Source organism: Pteropus alecto, unplaced genomic scaffold, assembly GCF_000325575.1.
Source record: "Pteropus alecto unplaced genomic scaffold, ASM32557v1 scaffold60, whole genome shotgun sequence".
NCBI lineage: Eukaryota > Metazoa > Chordata > Mammalia > Chiroptera > Pteropodidae > Pteropus > Pteropus alecto.
In genome coordinates, this window is record NW_006430726.1 from 3,182,746 (window position 1) to 3,198,394 (window position 15,649).

General features: G+C 52.5%; 1 protein-coding gene across 1 annotated transcript in view; it reads right to left on the minus strand.

Moving 5' to 3' along the window:
* Positions 1–1,250: 1,250 nt before the first annotated feature.
* Positions 1,251–15,649, minus strand: part of ANPEP (alanyl aminopeptidase, membrane) — a 16,427-nt gene continuing 2,028 nt past the window's right edge. The window contains exons 4-20 of the mRNA XM_006905350.3: positions 15,434–15,560; positions 15,196–15,350; positions 14,823–14,936; positions 14,570–14,713; positions 14,321–14,386; positions 14,090–14,155; positions 12,255–12,430; positions 11,910–11,989; positions 10,512–10,645; positions 10,367–10,422; positions 9,333–9,480; positions 6,725–6,816; positions 6,158–6,268; positions 5,867–6,034; positions 4,944–5,084; positions 4,448–4,529; positions 1,251–1,561 (exon numbers count right to left, since the gene is read on the minus strand). Coding sequence (XP_006905412.1) covers positions 1,409–1,561; positions 4,448–4,529; positions 4,944–5,084; positions 5,867–6,034; positions 6,158–6,268; positions 6,725–6,816; positions 9,333–9,480; positions 10,367–10,422; positions 10,512–10,645; positions 11,910–11,989; positions 12,255–12,430; positions 14,090–14,155; positions 14,321–14,386; positions 14,570–14,713; positions 14,823–14,936; positions 15,196–15,350; positions 15,434–15,560 — 2,013 coding nt within the window. The 3' untranslated portion in view covers positions 1,251–1,408. The remainder of the gene's footprint in view (positions 1,562–4,447; positions 4,530–4,943; positions 5,085–5,866; positions 6,035–6,157; positions 6,269–6,724; positions 6,817–9,332; positions 9,481–10,366; positions 10,423–10,511; positions 10,646–11,909; positions 11,990–12,254; positions 12,431–14,089; positions 14,156–14,320; positions 14,387–14,569; positions 14,714–14,822; positions 14,937–15,195; positions 15,351–15,433; positions 15,561–15,649) is intronic.

Below are 15,649 nucleotides of genomic sequence, written 5' to 3' on the forward strand. Positions count from 1 at the left end.
TTGTCCAAGGAACAGTGGCTGAGCTATGATCTGAAACCAGGCCTCTGGACTCCAAGGCCCAGCCCAAGCAGCTCACTGAAGGTGTCTACTGAAGCCTCTCTCTCTCCCCGCCACCAGCCTCGGATGCTCAGCTGGGCCTCATGGGGCTGAGGCCAAAGTGAACTTCTTACCACCTAACTCCTTTTGTCAAGAAATTCTGAGCAAGTCCAATGTGGGCCGTGGAGCCCATGGGTCCCAGGCCTTCTCCTAAGAGCTGGCCCTAACCACCGGCTCCCCAAGGTAATCAGGATGGCACCAGCCCTTTTCTGTACACTACAGAAAACAATCGGTTTATGAACTGATATCGCAGCCACCCACCATGCATCCCAGAGAGGCACCTGTGCCCTTGGCCAACAAGTGGTCACACCATGCCTGAGACCTAGGGTTTGCTGCCCTCAGTGCAAGCCTCTTTCTCTTACTGTCCCAGGTGTCCCAGTTGTGTTGGCTGCGGAGCAGGAAGAGGGCCCAGCCAGCACCCTGTTCCCTTGCCTCGTGTTAGGGTAGGTACAAACCCTAGTTTCCGGAACTGTGGAAACTCCTGCTTTCTGGAAGAGCATTCCCTCGACTATCAGGACCTGATCTGGGCCTGGTACCAAGCCCAGGCTTGCCCCATTCTGCCATGGGAACCATGTGTCTGGTCACCTGCCCTCCACCTCCCTGTGGTTCCCCAGCACCCAGCTTCTCAAGCCCGCCATGGGAATTCAGATGAAATGAACACGTGGGCTGACATCACACACAGGAGTTCTGTAGGAAGGACCAGCAGGTGGACACTTCTCCCCTCCCATGCTCCCTGGGGTTCCCAGACCACCACAGTGCCCATACACCCCAGATTCCCTCCATCCCAGCCTCCCCAGTCGCTGTACAGACCCACTCCTGCTCTGGGATAGTAATGAGTCTGAACGCTCATCTAGAAATCCTTTATCTACATTTTCTTTTAGAAAAAAATATACAGATCTGGTGCCCTATTGAGTCCCCAGTTTCAGGGTTCTTACGAGAAGGTGAGGAAGAGCTCATCGCAGTCCCCACCAAGGCCATCCATAGTCCACTGAGGGCTTCTGCTCATCTGGCCCTGGAGCTGGGCTTCCCTGAGATCAGCCCCAGGACTCTTGGTGACAGGGACCATGCCAGGCCTGGGGTGGGGTGGGCACGAGGGCCGGGGGGCTGGGTGGGGGGCGCTTGGACAATCTGGCCATGAGAGGGTGGACCGGATCCATGGGCAGAGTGGAAAGAATGTGGGCCAGATACTTCGTCCCTGAGGGGAGGGTGCTGGTGCCTCAGGCTCCGGGAATGGGGTTCCTGCCGTGGGCCACTGGGACAGACACACGCGGGCATCTCACGCGGGGGCCAGGTGACTGTATGGACCAGGGGACTATGTGCTGTTTTCTGTGAACCACGCGAGCACCACTTCCTTGTTTTCCTTCACCCACTTGATGTTGGCTTTGGTCTTCTCCAGGGCTTGCTCCATGGCCCGGGTGGCAGAGCCGAAGCCTACGTCCTTGTTGTTCTCCTGGAACTGCTCCAGCTGTGGGGAGGGGGTGGGGTGGGGGGGGGAGGAAGATCTTAGCCCCAGGCTGGGGGCTCTAACACAGCCTTGAGGAGAAAGCCACCCAGTTCTCTGCTCACCTTCCTGCCTGCCACTCCCCCACCACACACATACACACAATGGGGACCACAGCCTGTTCTCTAGAATAGGAAGGGCTAGTCCTTCCCTCTCCCTGGGGCAAAAGCCTTATCTAGTGCAGGAGTCAAAAATGACAGCCCCAGGGTTAAATCTGCCTCTTAGATGTATTTAGCCTTCACTGTGTGGTTCTTCATTGAGTTGACCCTCAGTTTTTAACGGAATTACAATCGCAATCCAATAAAGGGAAGACAGAGGGACCAAATAAACAGACACCACATGGGAACCGCCAAATTTAAAATGTGGCCTTGTGCGTACTACACATGGCCCAGCTGTCTCAGCAAATAAATGGTATTTTTTAAAAAAGAGATGTGCCAATGTAAAGATGTATTAGCACTAAAGGTTGTAGCTAGGGCAATTAGACAAGAAAGGAAGAGGTAAAACTATCTCTACTTGCAGATGACATGATTTGGATAGAGAAAATCCTAAGAAATCTACAAAAAAATAGAACTAATGAGTTCAGCAAGACTGCAAGGCACAAGAGCAATATATAAAAGTTAATTGTATTTCTACATACTAGCAATGAAAAATTAAGAAAAGTTTCATTTATAATACCATCAAAAAGAATAAAATACTTAAGGATAAATTTAACAAAAGAAATACAAGACTGGTATGAGAAAAACTATAACACACTGTTGAAAGAAATTAAGAAGACCTAAATAAAAGGAAAAAAATTTTGTGTTAATGGATTATAAGATTTAATATTATTAATATGGCAATACTCCCCAAACTGATCTACCTATTCAATGTGATCCCTTTCAAAGTTCCAATGGCCCTTTTTTGCAGAAAGTGGCAAGCTAATCCTAAAACTCTAAAGAAATGCGAGGGACCCAGAAGAGTCAAATATTCTTGAAAAAGAACAAAGTTAGAGGACTCACGTTCTTGATTTTAAAACTCACTGCAAAGCTATAGTAACCACGACAGTAGTATTTGCATAAGGATAGACAGATAGTTCAATGAAATAGAATTGAGAATGCAGAAACAAACCTTTCTCTCATTTACAGTCGATTTTCAGCAAGGGTGCCAAAATAGTCGTCAATGAATGATGCTGGGACAACTGAATGGCCACATGCAAAGGAATGAAACTGGACCCCTACCTTACACCATATACAAAATTAAGTAAAAACTGATCCAAGTCCTAAATGTAAGAGCTAAAATGATAAGACTCTTAGTAGAAAGTATAGTTGTAAATCTTTGAGACTTTGGATGAAGCAATTATTTCTTAGATGTGACACCTAAAGCACAAGCAAAAAGAAAGCTGGACTTCATCAAAACAAAAAACTTTTGTGTATCAAAAGATAGTATCAAGAGAGTAAAAAAAAATCTAGAGATTGGAAAAATATATTTGCAAATCATGTATCAAAAAGGGCATAATATCCAAAATATATATATATAAAAGTCTTACGATTCAACAATAAAAAGAAAAATATCCCAATTTAAAAATAGGGGAAGAATTTGAAAAGTCGGTGCTCCAAATATACAAGTGGCCAATAAATACGTGAAAGGGTGATCAACATCATTAGTCATCAGGGAAATGCGATATCACTTCACACTCGGTAGGAGGGCTAGAATTTTTTTAAAAAAGGAAAATAACAAGTGTCCACAAAGACAAAGAAATCGGAACCCAAATACATTGCTGGTGGGGATGTAAAGTGGTGCAGTTGCTTTGTTAAGCATTCTGGCAGTTTCTCAAAAAATTCAAGTTACCAAATGACTCAGTAATTCCACTCTTAGGTATATACTCAAGAGAAATGAAAACATATGTTCACTCAAAAATTTGTACCTGAATGCTCACAGCAGTGTTATTCATAATAACCAAAAGGTGGAAACACCCGGAATGTTTATCCGCTGATCATTGGATAAACACTAAATGTGGCATAGCCAGACAATGGAATATGACCATAAATAAACCTTGAGAACACTATGCGAAATGAAAGAAGTCAGACACAAAAGTCTACATATTTTATGAGTCTATTATATGAAATATACAGAATAAGCAAATCTATAGTGACAGGAAGTAGATTAGTGGTTGCCTGGGGCTGGGGACAGGAAAATGGGAGTGACTGCTAAAGGGTGTGAATTTCTTTAGGGCATAACGAAAACGTTCTAGAATTAGATGGTGGTGATGGTTGTACAACCTTGTAAATATACTAAAACCCACTTAAAATGGTGATTTTATGATACCTGAATTTTATCTTAATGTAAAAAAAAAGATAAATCAACCTTATGCAATGAGTTAACCTCGTTTGGCTTCTAATTCAAACATACATAGCAAACATATATATGCAAAAAGAATTTAAAAAAGAATTTAGAGAATGTGAAAATGGCCTGGGTGTAAAATGACTGCTAATTTTCTTGGATTCGCTAATGACAATGAAACTATGTTTTAAAAACTCCTTTATTTTAGATAAAGTATTTAGAGGTGAAATTATATATCAGTGATTTGCTTGAAAACTGTCCACCTCAAAAAAGTATTGACAAAACGTTGACAATCGTTCATTCCGGGTAATGGGTACATGGAGATTCATGATATTATTATTCTCTTTTTGCCTGTACAAAAATTCTAAGATGATTTTTTTTTGACTGAATTGTTACCATTTCCCCTGCAAATGAGAGAGGCCTGGCAACCCGGAGCCCACGCTCTCTATGACCACACTCAGTGGGAGCTGGAGCTGAACGGCAGTGGCCCCCTTAGATTGAGGATGGGCCCAAGGGTCTAGGGCTTCTTACCTGCTGCAGCTCGAACTCAGTGGAGAATCGTCGGGTCACTCCCTGGATGAGGTTGGAGAAGGAGAAGGAGCCACTACCGTAACTGCAGGAAGCAGGACAGAGAGAGAGATGAACTGTGAGGTGGGCGGAACTAATGCTCAGTGACTGGCAGGCAACTCTATATATCCTCACAACTACCCTGTGATTGGCCCCATCTTATAGATGACATGAAATGACACAACAAAAGGGACACCACTAGGGACCTGAACACAGGTTTTGCTACAGTGTCCTTTTCCTTCAGAGATCACTCCCACCAGCCAGACTTTCTTGCCCCCAAATAGGAAAAGGGATGGCCCATATCCCACCTGGTCTTTCAATCCCAGCCCCCGCCTGACCTCGAGCTGGGTTGATTTTTAACCACTCCCATGCAGTGCCCACTGCCCACTACCAACCCTGCAGTGTCCAGTGCACACAGACCACCCCTAGGGCACCACTGACATGCTCTTAGCAGACTCACTCCTGAAAGAGCGTCTTCCAGTTGCTCTGGATAAAGTCCCAGGCCAGAGACTGCCCGATAACGTTGTTGGCGATGCTGATGATAGTGGAGGTGGCGTCCTGCTTCCGGATTAAGTCAGGGTTCAGGGTGTAACTCAGGTACCTGAGAGGGCAGGAGGCCGCGTTAATGACCACTTCTAAGGGCTGCAGTCAGATGATTCGACAGAGAACCGAGGCTGGCAAAGGAACCCTCCATCTCTCTGCTTCCTTTCCACATCCCTTCACCAGGCCAAGGGCTGAAGACTCCTTGATTCTGCCTCCCTCTTGTACATAGAACACTGAGTCCCTTATGTAGGGTCACTGGCTATGCCAGGTGTCACGCCTGACATGGACCTGGTGCTAGACAAATATCTGACAGTGAATGAAGGAAAGGAGAATACTCGAGCCATGAGCCCTGTACCAGGCAGGGTGGCCACTCCTGTCTTTGATATTAAGGATGGCCCTTCTTTACAGAAGACGCTGCATGAGGCACACAGTAGGAGTCAGGAGCCCTCCTCAAGGGCTTGCGGGGTGCCCAGCTGGACATCCAGCAGGACTCAGGTCCAGCTGCGCCACAGCCCTTGACAGAGAGGGAAACTGAGTTAACGTCAAGTAAAGGCTGAGAAGCAACAGCAGTTAAAAGCACGGGATGTGGCCCAGACCCGTGTGCAGATCTTGGCTCTGGGAGTCGTCAAAGCTTCCGGACTTGGGCATGTTGCTCTGCTTCTCCGAGCCTTAGCGCTTTCACCCATAAATGGGAGCGCCACGCCGCGCATGCGGGTCAGTGAGGACCCCGCGAACAGGAGTGCAGAGGTGCCTGGGAGGCTGCTTCTTTCTCCCGCACCTCCACACCGGTCCCGGGAGGGGAGGGGACCTCATCCAGCCCCGCCGGCTGGTCCCCCTCACCTGTTCAGAATCCAGACCTGCCTGCTGCAGGCCAGGGCTGTTCGGAGCTTGTCGGCTTCATTTACCAGTGTGGCTTTTCGGAATTGCTCCCAGGCGAAGTTCCACTCGTCCTCACCACCCTGAGCGATGGCATTGCAGTAGACGGTGGACCGCAAGTTGGGATGGATCCTGGCGTGGGGTGAGGGTGTCAGGGGTGGAGGAGCAGAGACGGTGGGACCAGGGTCTGATGAGGGCAGGGCTGTGGGCTTGAGGGTCAGATGAAGACTGGGGAGGAGCAAGGGACACACTCACGGGTTATTATCGGTGTTATTCATCCACTGAGAGAAAAGGCTCGAGACCAGCTCCTCGCACTCAGAAAGCCCATTAGAGCAGGCGGTGCTGATGGCGTTAATCTCGTTGTACCTGCCCCCGGGGTGACACTCAGTCAGCTTCCTGGCCCAGACTCTAGCAAAGAGTCCCTGGGCTGGCACACAACTCCATGCAGAGAGGCTGGGCTGGGTTGCTCAGGCTGCAGCCCACGGTGCCTGCTTTGAGCCTTAGGCAGCCTGGGGACCCAGAGGAGCTGGCACAGGGTCCAGCCTCAGTTTTAATGCTTACAATCTGAATGACCAAATCTGTGAAAGGACTTTGGAGTTTGGTTTGGTCCTTTGTGCAAAGAGGCCAGATGGGCCCGCAGGCCACGCACACCCTCTGGCAGGGCCCCCTGCTACTAGGTGGGAGTCACAGCCTGCCTGGCGGCCCTAGTCAGGTCAGAAGTTGGGAGGTCCAGAGGGAAACACAGCTGGGGCATTGCTCTGGACTCCCAGGTCAGGATGGCAAGGACCCCCATGACCTCCAGACCCAGGAGGTCACACTCACTGGTCCATCAGGTTTTCTGGGCGCTGAGTCCACGTCTTGGTGACATTTTTGAAATGTTGGAAGAGGGGTGTGACCTGCTTCCTCAGGTAGTTCTGGGAAAAAGAAATTTATAGCTTCAAAGGGGAGATTCAAGCCTGACCTGCCTGGAGCCCCATGGGGCTCTTGATGTGGGTGGGCAGGTACAGTAAGGACTTAACAGTCACAGGGACAAAAAGTCATGGGCCTTGCCCAAGGCCAGACAGCGCTCATAGGGGCCAGTAGTGGTCTGGGTTTCAGATGACTGATCTGAAGTTCTTTCTCCTCAAAGCCTCAGCAGTTCTAACACTCTAAGCGTCACCCTTTCTTAATATAGGGTCCCACCACCTCCCACTGCCTGACGGTAAGTCTTCTGTGTTTATTGTGGGCAATTTAGAAAACACAGAAAAACATATGCAGAAAATCCAAACCACCCAGGAGCTTACCCGAACTATGATTTCCAAATTGGTGCGCTTCCCCCTTCTTGCTTCTTTTCTACCTATAGCAAGTCTACAATTCTTCATGCTCTACTCTTCACCTGGCATCGTAACGTAAGCTCCACCCCGTGTTATTAAAATCCTTTGTAGATTCTGGTTTAACATGGTAGATCGCCCACCATGAGTGTCAGCCAGAATCCACATCCAAGTGTAAAAGGAACAAACCCCCAAGAATAGAGAGAATAGGAAAGGAAAGAACAGTGAGTGAGTGAGGCGCCCGCACAGCTTAGGAGCTGGAACGCAGGGAGGGAGAGGCAAGTGGCAGAGTGTGCAACAGGGAACCTGCCTGCCGAGGCGAGGAGGAGACGGAAGGGCGGCTTGCTGTGGCAGGCCCGGCATGAGAGGGATGGCTCCGTGGGGGACAAGAGTGAGGCAGGGGCTGTGAACACCACGACCCAGGCCACGTCTGCCGGAGTAATGAAGCTCCCAGCCCTCACTTCCCTCTCTGCAGCAGGCTGCATCCCTCCCACCTCCGCCCTGGGCCAGGCTTAATCAGAGGGGCTCAGAACTGGGGGTCACCAGACACAGTGAGAGGGTGGCTGGACTGCAGAGGGGACCCCAGAGATGATAGTTTGTGTACTGAATGCAGGTGCCCCAGTTGCCTTCCAGAGGGCACCAGCAGCCTCACTGCCCAAGACAGAGGATCACGCTCTGAAGACTGAATGGTCTCAAGGGAACACACTCACGGATACTGATTTTGGAGGGTCCCCACGAGGAGTCACTTGGCCACCCAGTCACCCCACAATGAAGCCCACAGGCGATAAACTCTACCTCCCCACAAAGCTTCCAATCACTTTTTACCGCCTCACTCTCAAATCCTAAGGTGCAGCTCAGCCTCCAACTTGAAAGTGGTGATCAATACCAACAGAAGACTCAGAGGAAACAAGTCAGCGATAGAAAAAGAAAACATCGAAAAAGCCTGTGATGAAAATCCTCCAAGAGTCCAGAGAAGACACTGCACGGATGCCGGAGCTAAGAATGGCCCTCGGAAGTTTAAAGACGTGAGAGAAGAAATGCACACGACCGGCAGAGGAGAGCTGGTGCGCTGCGCCGCGGACAGAGCACAACGTTGAGACTCTGGAAAACAGGAGAGAGAAAACGAGGGGGCCAGTGCGGGAGCAGTAAGTTGGATTAACAGGGGTCCCAGAAAGAGAGGACCTTAAAAAAAAGGGGGAGGGAGAAAGTTTAATGCAATAATGTCCAGAATGAAAGAGCAGAAGGATGCGAAAGGCCCACCAGAAACATAAACATACTACTCTACAGCATGTTATTTAAATAATCACGACAAAGTAAATGCTAAATACTGAGTTGACCCAAAATTGTGATCGAACCACACAGGACGATGGAATGAACCCAAGGGAGGTAGGTTAATGAGTAACAGTGAATTGAAATCATTAGTCATAGTATCTCATTTTCCATGATAGAAAATTAATAATGTGAAAAGTCTTTAACAACAAATGATCTCTTCAAGTGTGATTTAATGGCTATATAACATTCGATCAAATGGACAGCCTAGTTAATGAATCCCCTACTGTCGGACATTTCAGTGTTTTTGTTTTTGGTCTTTTTACAAACCACGCCGCAATGAACATTCTTGTGGATCCAGCTTTTCCCTGTTCTCCCCAGTAGGAGCCCCAGCGCCCCATGCTTCAACGTTATTACCACCTGCATCTCCCTCCTCTTCTGCCCTGTGGGCAGGCTAGGCAGGTATAGGCCTGCTCATTTCACAGAGGGGTCACCAGGGCTGAGTAAGGTTACCCAAGGCCACACAGCTGAGAAAGGACATACCTCCTGCCACCTAGCACAGTGCTCTGTGCCTTCTGACAGTGTGAACTTACAAATCACCAAATGTGGCTGGAGATCTGTGTCTTTTCCTTGCTCTGCCCAACCTGCTCACCTTCTCGGGCCCTGCTCCCTTCAATTCTAATCCTTCCAGCTCTCACCACTCTGCCAAGCCTGCTCTCACAAAGGACCCAGTGCCGCATCCACCTGGAGGGTTTCGCCACTCCGGGCAGTATTTCCACGAACTTCCTAATGGTGCAATTTCAGGTATGGGCCGAATCGGTCTCATGCCCTGCCAGCCACGCCCACTGTACCTGCATGGGGCCGTAGACCTCGGAGCGGTCAAACATGAGCTTGAACTTGTTCAGGCTGCTCAGGGCAGCCTCCCAAGGCATGTATTCTGTCTCTTTGATCAGGAAGAGGGTGTTGTTCAGCGCCAGGGTGACAGAGACAATGTGGGCACTGAAGGACAAACAGAGGGGCTCAAGTAAGCACCCCTGCCCATTCTGCCCCTCTGTAGGAACCCTATTCCCATCCTGGAGCCTGAGGTCCCAGAGCCCCAACTGAGCCAGCCCTACAGTTCACCAGGGGTGGTGGGGGGTGATGCTGGCTGGTGCCACTAACAAGGCCAACCCAGGCCCTGCTCTCACCCATTGCTGGTCACAATTGCTTAGTTATTATCCCCATTTTATATATGAGAAAACTGAGGCTCAGAGAGGTGAGGGGACTTGCCTAAGGCCACAGAGCTCATAAGAGACAGAGCTTAGATTGAAAAGGACAAAAAGCCTGTGCTCTTTCCTCAGCCTACCTAGACTCTGATCTGCTTGGCCCTCTGGGCCCTTCTCCCTCCTACTCCTCAAGCTGTCTGTGCACATTTCGTTCATAAATGCCCATGTCTGTGGGTGACATCACTTACATCAGAGCTTAGCACAGTAAGTACTCAACATGTTTATCCATGCTGTATGTCACCAATCCCATCCATCCCAGACTTTAGCACCTAGCGCAGCAGCCTGGTACAGTTAGCCCTCAGGAAAAGCTTGGTGCCATGGAATACAGCGTGGTTTGGGAACTGGACAGGCCTGAGTCTGGCTGTCTTGGACCATGTGGCCTCAGGTGAGGTACACAAACTCTAAGGCTCAGATTCCCCATCTGGGACATGGTGCTGTACCACTAACAATCTCCGGGGGGGGACAGGGTGAGGGAGAGGTGCGCAGAGTACGGCGAGCCCCTGCACTGTCCCTGGCACACAGTGAGGACAACTGATTCTCACTATGGAAATGGACTTGCTGAAGTCACCAGCCCTTCCCGGCAGAGCCAGTCTGGGCCTGAGGAGGAAGGGGACACTCACCTGGCCAGGTCGAAGGCATCGTGGATGACCTGAGCCCGATTGATGACAGGGATGGCCTAGAAGGGGCAACAGAGTGTGTGACCTCAGGGTGTGTCCTAGTGCTAGGCCTGGGACGGCGGACGGGGTGGTGGTGGCAGACACCCACCGACAGGTTTGTCTGCAGCTGAGTCTGAATCTTCCTCCAATTGTCTTCATCGTAGTTCACCTGGTAATAGCCCGTCACATTGAGGTTCAATAGGACCCACTCGTCAGCCGTGGTTTTGAACAGATCACTCTGGGCTGTGGGGAGAGACCAGAGCTGGGGCAGGGCTGCTCAGAGGACCACGGGCCTTGGCCCTCCTCTCTCCAGGCCTCACAAGAGCAGACTCCATGCAGCCTGGAACCAGGCTGCAAGCCTCTGGAGTGATGCCAAAGAGAGAGGAAGAAAAGGGGTGTAACACCAGGTGGCCAGGCAAGCCTCTGCCTCTGGCTGGCTAGTGACCTCAGACAGAGCACATGTTGTATCTGAACCTCAATGCCGGCCCTGCCTGTCGCAGGCTCTGTGTGGCTAGGCCAGCGCCAGCTGCCCGGACATCTCTATCCACACCCCCCCAGGCCACTCAGGCTCAACTCCCCAGGCTGCCGCCCCTCCTCTGGCCTCTCCTCCGCTTCCTCCTCTCTCTCAGCTTGTAACAGCCCTGTCGCACCCCAGTCACCGGGTGGGAAGTCCAGGCAACCTGCCCACTCAGTCAGCCCCCCAGAGCTGCTGCCCCTTCCCTGGGGTCAGTGCTCCTCCTCCCTGCTCTCCCTTCCACCCTTTCCGCTGGCAGCCAGAAAGGAACCTTCCATACCTGCAGGTCAAACGCAGTAGTCTGCCCACTTCCCACCTGCCCCAGCTCTCCTGGCCCAAGGACATGGCCACTGTCTCCTGTAGCCTGCAGGGACCTCTATCAGTCCCCACGTTCTCTCCTGGCTCTATGCCTCGCACTTGCTGTTCCCGCTGCCTGGAATACTCTTCTCTGCCACCATTAGCCTAATTGCTACTTTTCCTGGACCCAGCTCACCTCCTCCAGGAATCTCCCATATTCCTGGCCCCCTTGCCCCAGTTGCCCAGAGGCTATACATGCCTCTGTTAAAGCACTCAGCACAGCTCTGGAAAGTTTTAACTGCTTGTCTTCCTTCCCTTCGTCCGCAGCCTTGGCTTAGGTAGAGGCAACTCGCCTTGACCTTGGTTTCCTCAGTGCCTGGCAGAGTAGGACTGCTCATGCCATGTGCCAGGCACTGTTTTAAACACGTTGCATGGACTATCTCCTCTAATCCTCACACAAATCAGTGGGGTAGATGTTCTCAGCCTCATTGCACAGATGAGAAAATGGAACCCAGGAGGGCTGGTGACTTGCCCAGGGCTGGGTGGCAGAAGAGTAGAGACCAAAGAAGTCAGCTCCACTTGGTGAATAAAATGATGAAGGAAGCCTCGAGAGGGCTGTCGTGACCCCCAGGACATGGGCCAGGGGCTGAGAGTGTGGGGCAGGGGCTGCTGTCCACCAGGGCAAGGCTGGATTACTTTCTCTGGTGTCCTCCAGCCAGTAGCTGTCCTGCTCTACGCCATTTCTGATGGATGAGATGGGAACGATCCACAGGTAGCTGCAACAAGAGACCCAGAGGCCGGGTAGTGAGAGATGGCAGCTCTTGACCACTGCCAGCGAAGAGCAGCCCTGCGGGGTCCCACTTTCTGCCCTACTCTGACACCGAGCACCCCCATCTTCTTGGCCCAAGAGGGAGAGCCTGTCTACAGCAACCAGGGCTGGGACCATAGCAGGCCAGGCCCTATGATGGTCAGGGGACCCCAGAGAAACTGTCCCTCAGAACCCTCACTAGGATGTTTGCCACAGCAACCCTGTCTGCTTACTTGAAATCTGAGGGGCGGGTGACATTGGAATCGGGGTCAAGGAGGAAGTGCTGCTGGGAGATGGACCCTGTCGTGGTGTCCACGGTGATGAGTGGAAATCCCATCTGCAGGATCCAGCGGTCCATGATGGCACTCACAGTGTTGGGCAGACTGATGGACGTCTGATTGTCTACCGCCTTGGGAACAGTGACATGGTATGGCTGTCAGCAAACTGCCACCCCCTCACCCCATGCAGGGCAGCTCCTGCAGCTCCTGCAGCCCCGGCCTCTCCGGGAGGCAATGGAGGAGCACTGGGGAGCACTGGGCTGAGGCCCAGCCCAGTTCTGCCTTTCCTCAGCTGCCCAGTGCTGGGTGAGCAAGAACTTCCTGGCCTCTGGTTTGTTCCTTATCAACTAAGCGAAGCTACGTGGCCCCCCATTCTGCGGCCCAACCGGAGGTGGGCATGTATCAGGGAGAGGGGTCCAGGATGCCTATGGTTTAGCCTAACGATGCTGAGAGGATGAAAAGGGAGAGACAGGGGAGGGAAGACCAGTGTCTCAGGCGGGGAGAAGGCTGTGGGCACCCAGATGGGGGTCTGGGAACAGGTTCAGAGCGGTTGCTACTGTCTTCTTAGGTCTTTTTTCATCTTTTTTCAGGCATGCGCATTGCTTTTTTTTAAAAAAAACAAAATCCCCAACATCTGTTAATAACTGAGAAAATAAACACAGGGCAAGAAAGTAGGCAGAAGAGCATGTCATAGGGTGCAGGCTGAGAGGGGAGGGGAGCTCTGGGGGCTACAAAGAGAGGGTGCTCAGGGGAAGAGGGAGCAAGAGGAAGGGATCGAGCTGGAGGGGCGCCCAGCAGGAAGGAGGGCTCTGCTTTACTGGACAGAAGGAGTGGGAAAATGAGGCGGGGCAAGCAAGACAGTAACAGCGGAGGGGAGGGACGGAAGCAAGGAGACGCCATGTGTCAGTAGGCTGGGGTTGGAGGAGGAGGTGGACCAGGCTCGTGGAAACTGGAACTTGGGCTAGAGACTAGTCAGGAGGGTACACTGCAACCCAGCTGTGACTCTGTGACAAAGCCCGGGGTCTCCTCTCCCTGGTCAGACTGGCCATGGAGCATGGGCATCTGGGGACTAGAGGAGCAGCGGCGGTAGTGGGGGAGCACCTGGCAGGGGAGTCTGGGGCCTAGGCTTCCAGAGGGGTCAGCAGGGCTAAGTAGGGCCTCAGGGAAGGGGTGGGGGCAGCTGTGAGAAAGAGGAAGAGATGGGAAACACAGGCGCAGGCAGACTCTGGCCCTAGCAGAGGCAGGGAGGGGAGGCAGGAGGGTGGGGGGTGGTCAGAGGGTTTGCCCTTCAGACCGGGGCTGCTCGGAGTCTCAGTGGACAGGACTGCAAGGTGGGACCACATGGGAGGGTTGGAGTTTGTGCTGAGGATGCTGGTGTGCAAAGTCGTGCCTAGGAGGAGCCAGGAGGGCACAGGGCAGCCACGAGAGCTGAGCAAGTTGAATAACTGGCTCCAAAGTTCCAGGCAGAGAAGGGCCTAGGCGTGGGAACTGTGGGGGCCTGTGTGCTCAGCACTAAGATGAAGGGACTCCTCAGCTCCCATCACAGAGCTTACTACGGCATGAGACAAGCCACCTGCTGGGGTCTTGACCCACGGTCTGTTACACCACCACCTTTAAGGAGCCATCATGGTGGCCATTTTACAGATGGCCAACCAAGGCTCTAAGTGGTCTGCTCGGGTTGGTAAGCGGTGAAGCTGGGCACATTCTCACAGACATGTGCTGTCCCCAGGGACTTCTAGCAACTTAAGACCCCAAGGGAATGGCTTTAGAGGGGGCTGGCTATAACTTACTTTCTGCAGGTGCTCCCACAAGTCCAGGTAGGTGGTGCTCTGGTAGGCAAAGGTGTGGAGATAGGACTGTGGAAAGACAGGACACGGTGAGGGCAGAGCTGGTGTCCCCCAGGCTCTACCACTCAACCTCTGTGCCACTATGGTAGGCCAGGGCTCAGGGACAAGGGGCAGGGGCTGGAGGAAGCTCCCCACCCCTCCCCGCCAGACCAATGGCTGGCCAAGTGCACTCACCGCCAGGCCCTTCTTGAACAGGTCCTCAGTCAGGAAGTTGGAGAGCATCCTGAGGACCGAGGCTCCCTGAGGGAGGGGAGGGCAGGGGCTCAGAAGACTGTGCTGAGCCAGCAGGATCTTGTGACACCATTGAGCTGGGACAAGTGATCCCGAAGCTCCAGCTGCAGTGGGGCCCCTTGGGGCTGAGTCCCCACCTCCCTCCTTATGGTCCCCACTGTCTCAGGAGCAACAGGAAAGCTGGGGTGGCACCTTGCTATAAGAGATGGAGTCGAACATCTCGCTGATCTGGGCCGGTGTGCTGACCTCCTGGGCAGGAGTGGACAGCGGGTGGGAGGAGGCCAGAGCGTCCACGGCCATCACACTGTACACGTCATTCACCACCATGAGGTCTTTCTGAAAATCCCCAGAGGCCATCAGCGGACTGGTCTGGGAGGGGTGACCCAGGCCTCTCCCTGTCCCAGCCCCCACCCCAGACTCCAGGGCCTCTGCACAGAATGCTCACCAGGTTCCAGGTGGGTTCTGCGTAGTCAGCACCCAGGTACTCTACGTAGGAGGCGAAGCCCTCGTTCAGCCACAGGTCATTCCACCAGGCTATAGTCACCAGGTTCCCAAACCACTGTGGGGAAGCGGGGGTCAGCCCGGCAAGCTACTCTAGCCTTGCGGTCACTATTAGCACTTAGAGAGACCCTTCATGAGTGTTCCCATGTGCCAGGCCTGAGCTCAGAACTTTTCTGACATCATGGTGACTGCCCCCTGCTACTCTGCCAGTGGGAGACCTCCTCCCTTCTCAGCTGCCAAGGGCAGAGCCAGGTCCTGTGCCATCGCCTCCCAGAGCCCCCGATTCTTTCTCTGCACTGCCCATGATGCAAGCCTACCTGGTGGGCGAGCTCATGAGCGATCACGGTGACCACCCGTTCCTTGTTGCTGGTGGAGGAGGAAAGCGAGTCAAAGAGCAGAGAGTTCTCCCGGTAGGTCACCAGCCCCCAGTTCTCCATGGCTCCAGCGTTGAAGTCAGGCAAGCCAATCTGGTCTGGGGAGGCCAGGAGGTTGGCAGGATGGCCTCTGGGTGTGGGTCCCCCTGCGCTGCCCCCCACCACGAGGCCTCTCACTCACCAGATTTGTCGAGTGGGTAGGGTGTGTCATAATGTTGGGCATAGAAGCTTAGGATGGGGCCTGTCACGTTCAGGGCATACAGGCCTTGATTCTCCCTGGTTGCACTAGGCCGCGCCCAGATCCGGATCTACAAAGAGGACAGAGGTAGGCTAGGGGCGCCTCTCGGGTCCTGGTGCAGGTGGGCCAAGTCCCAGGGCCTGGAGGAAGTTACACTCG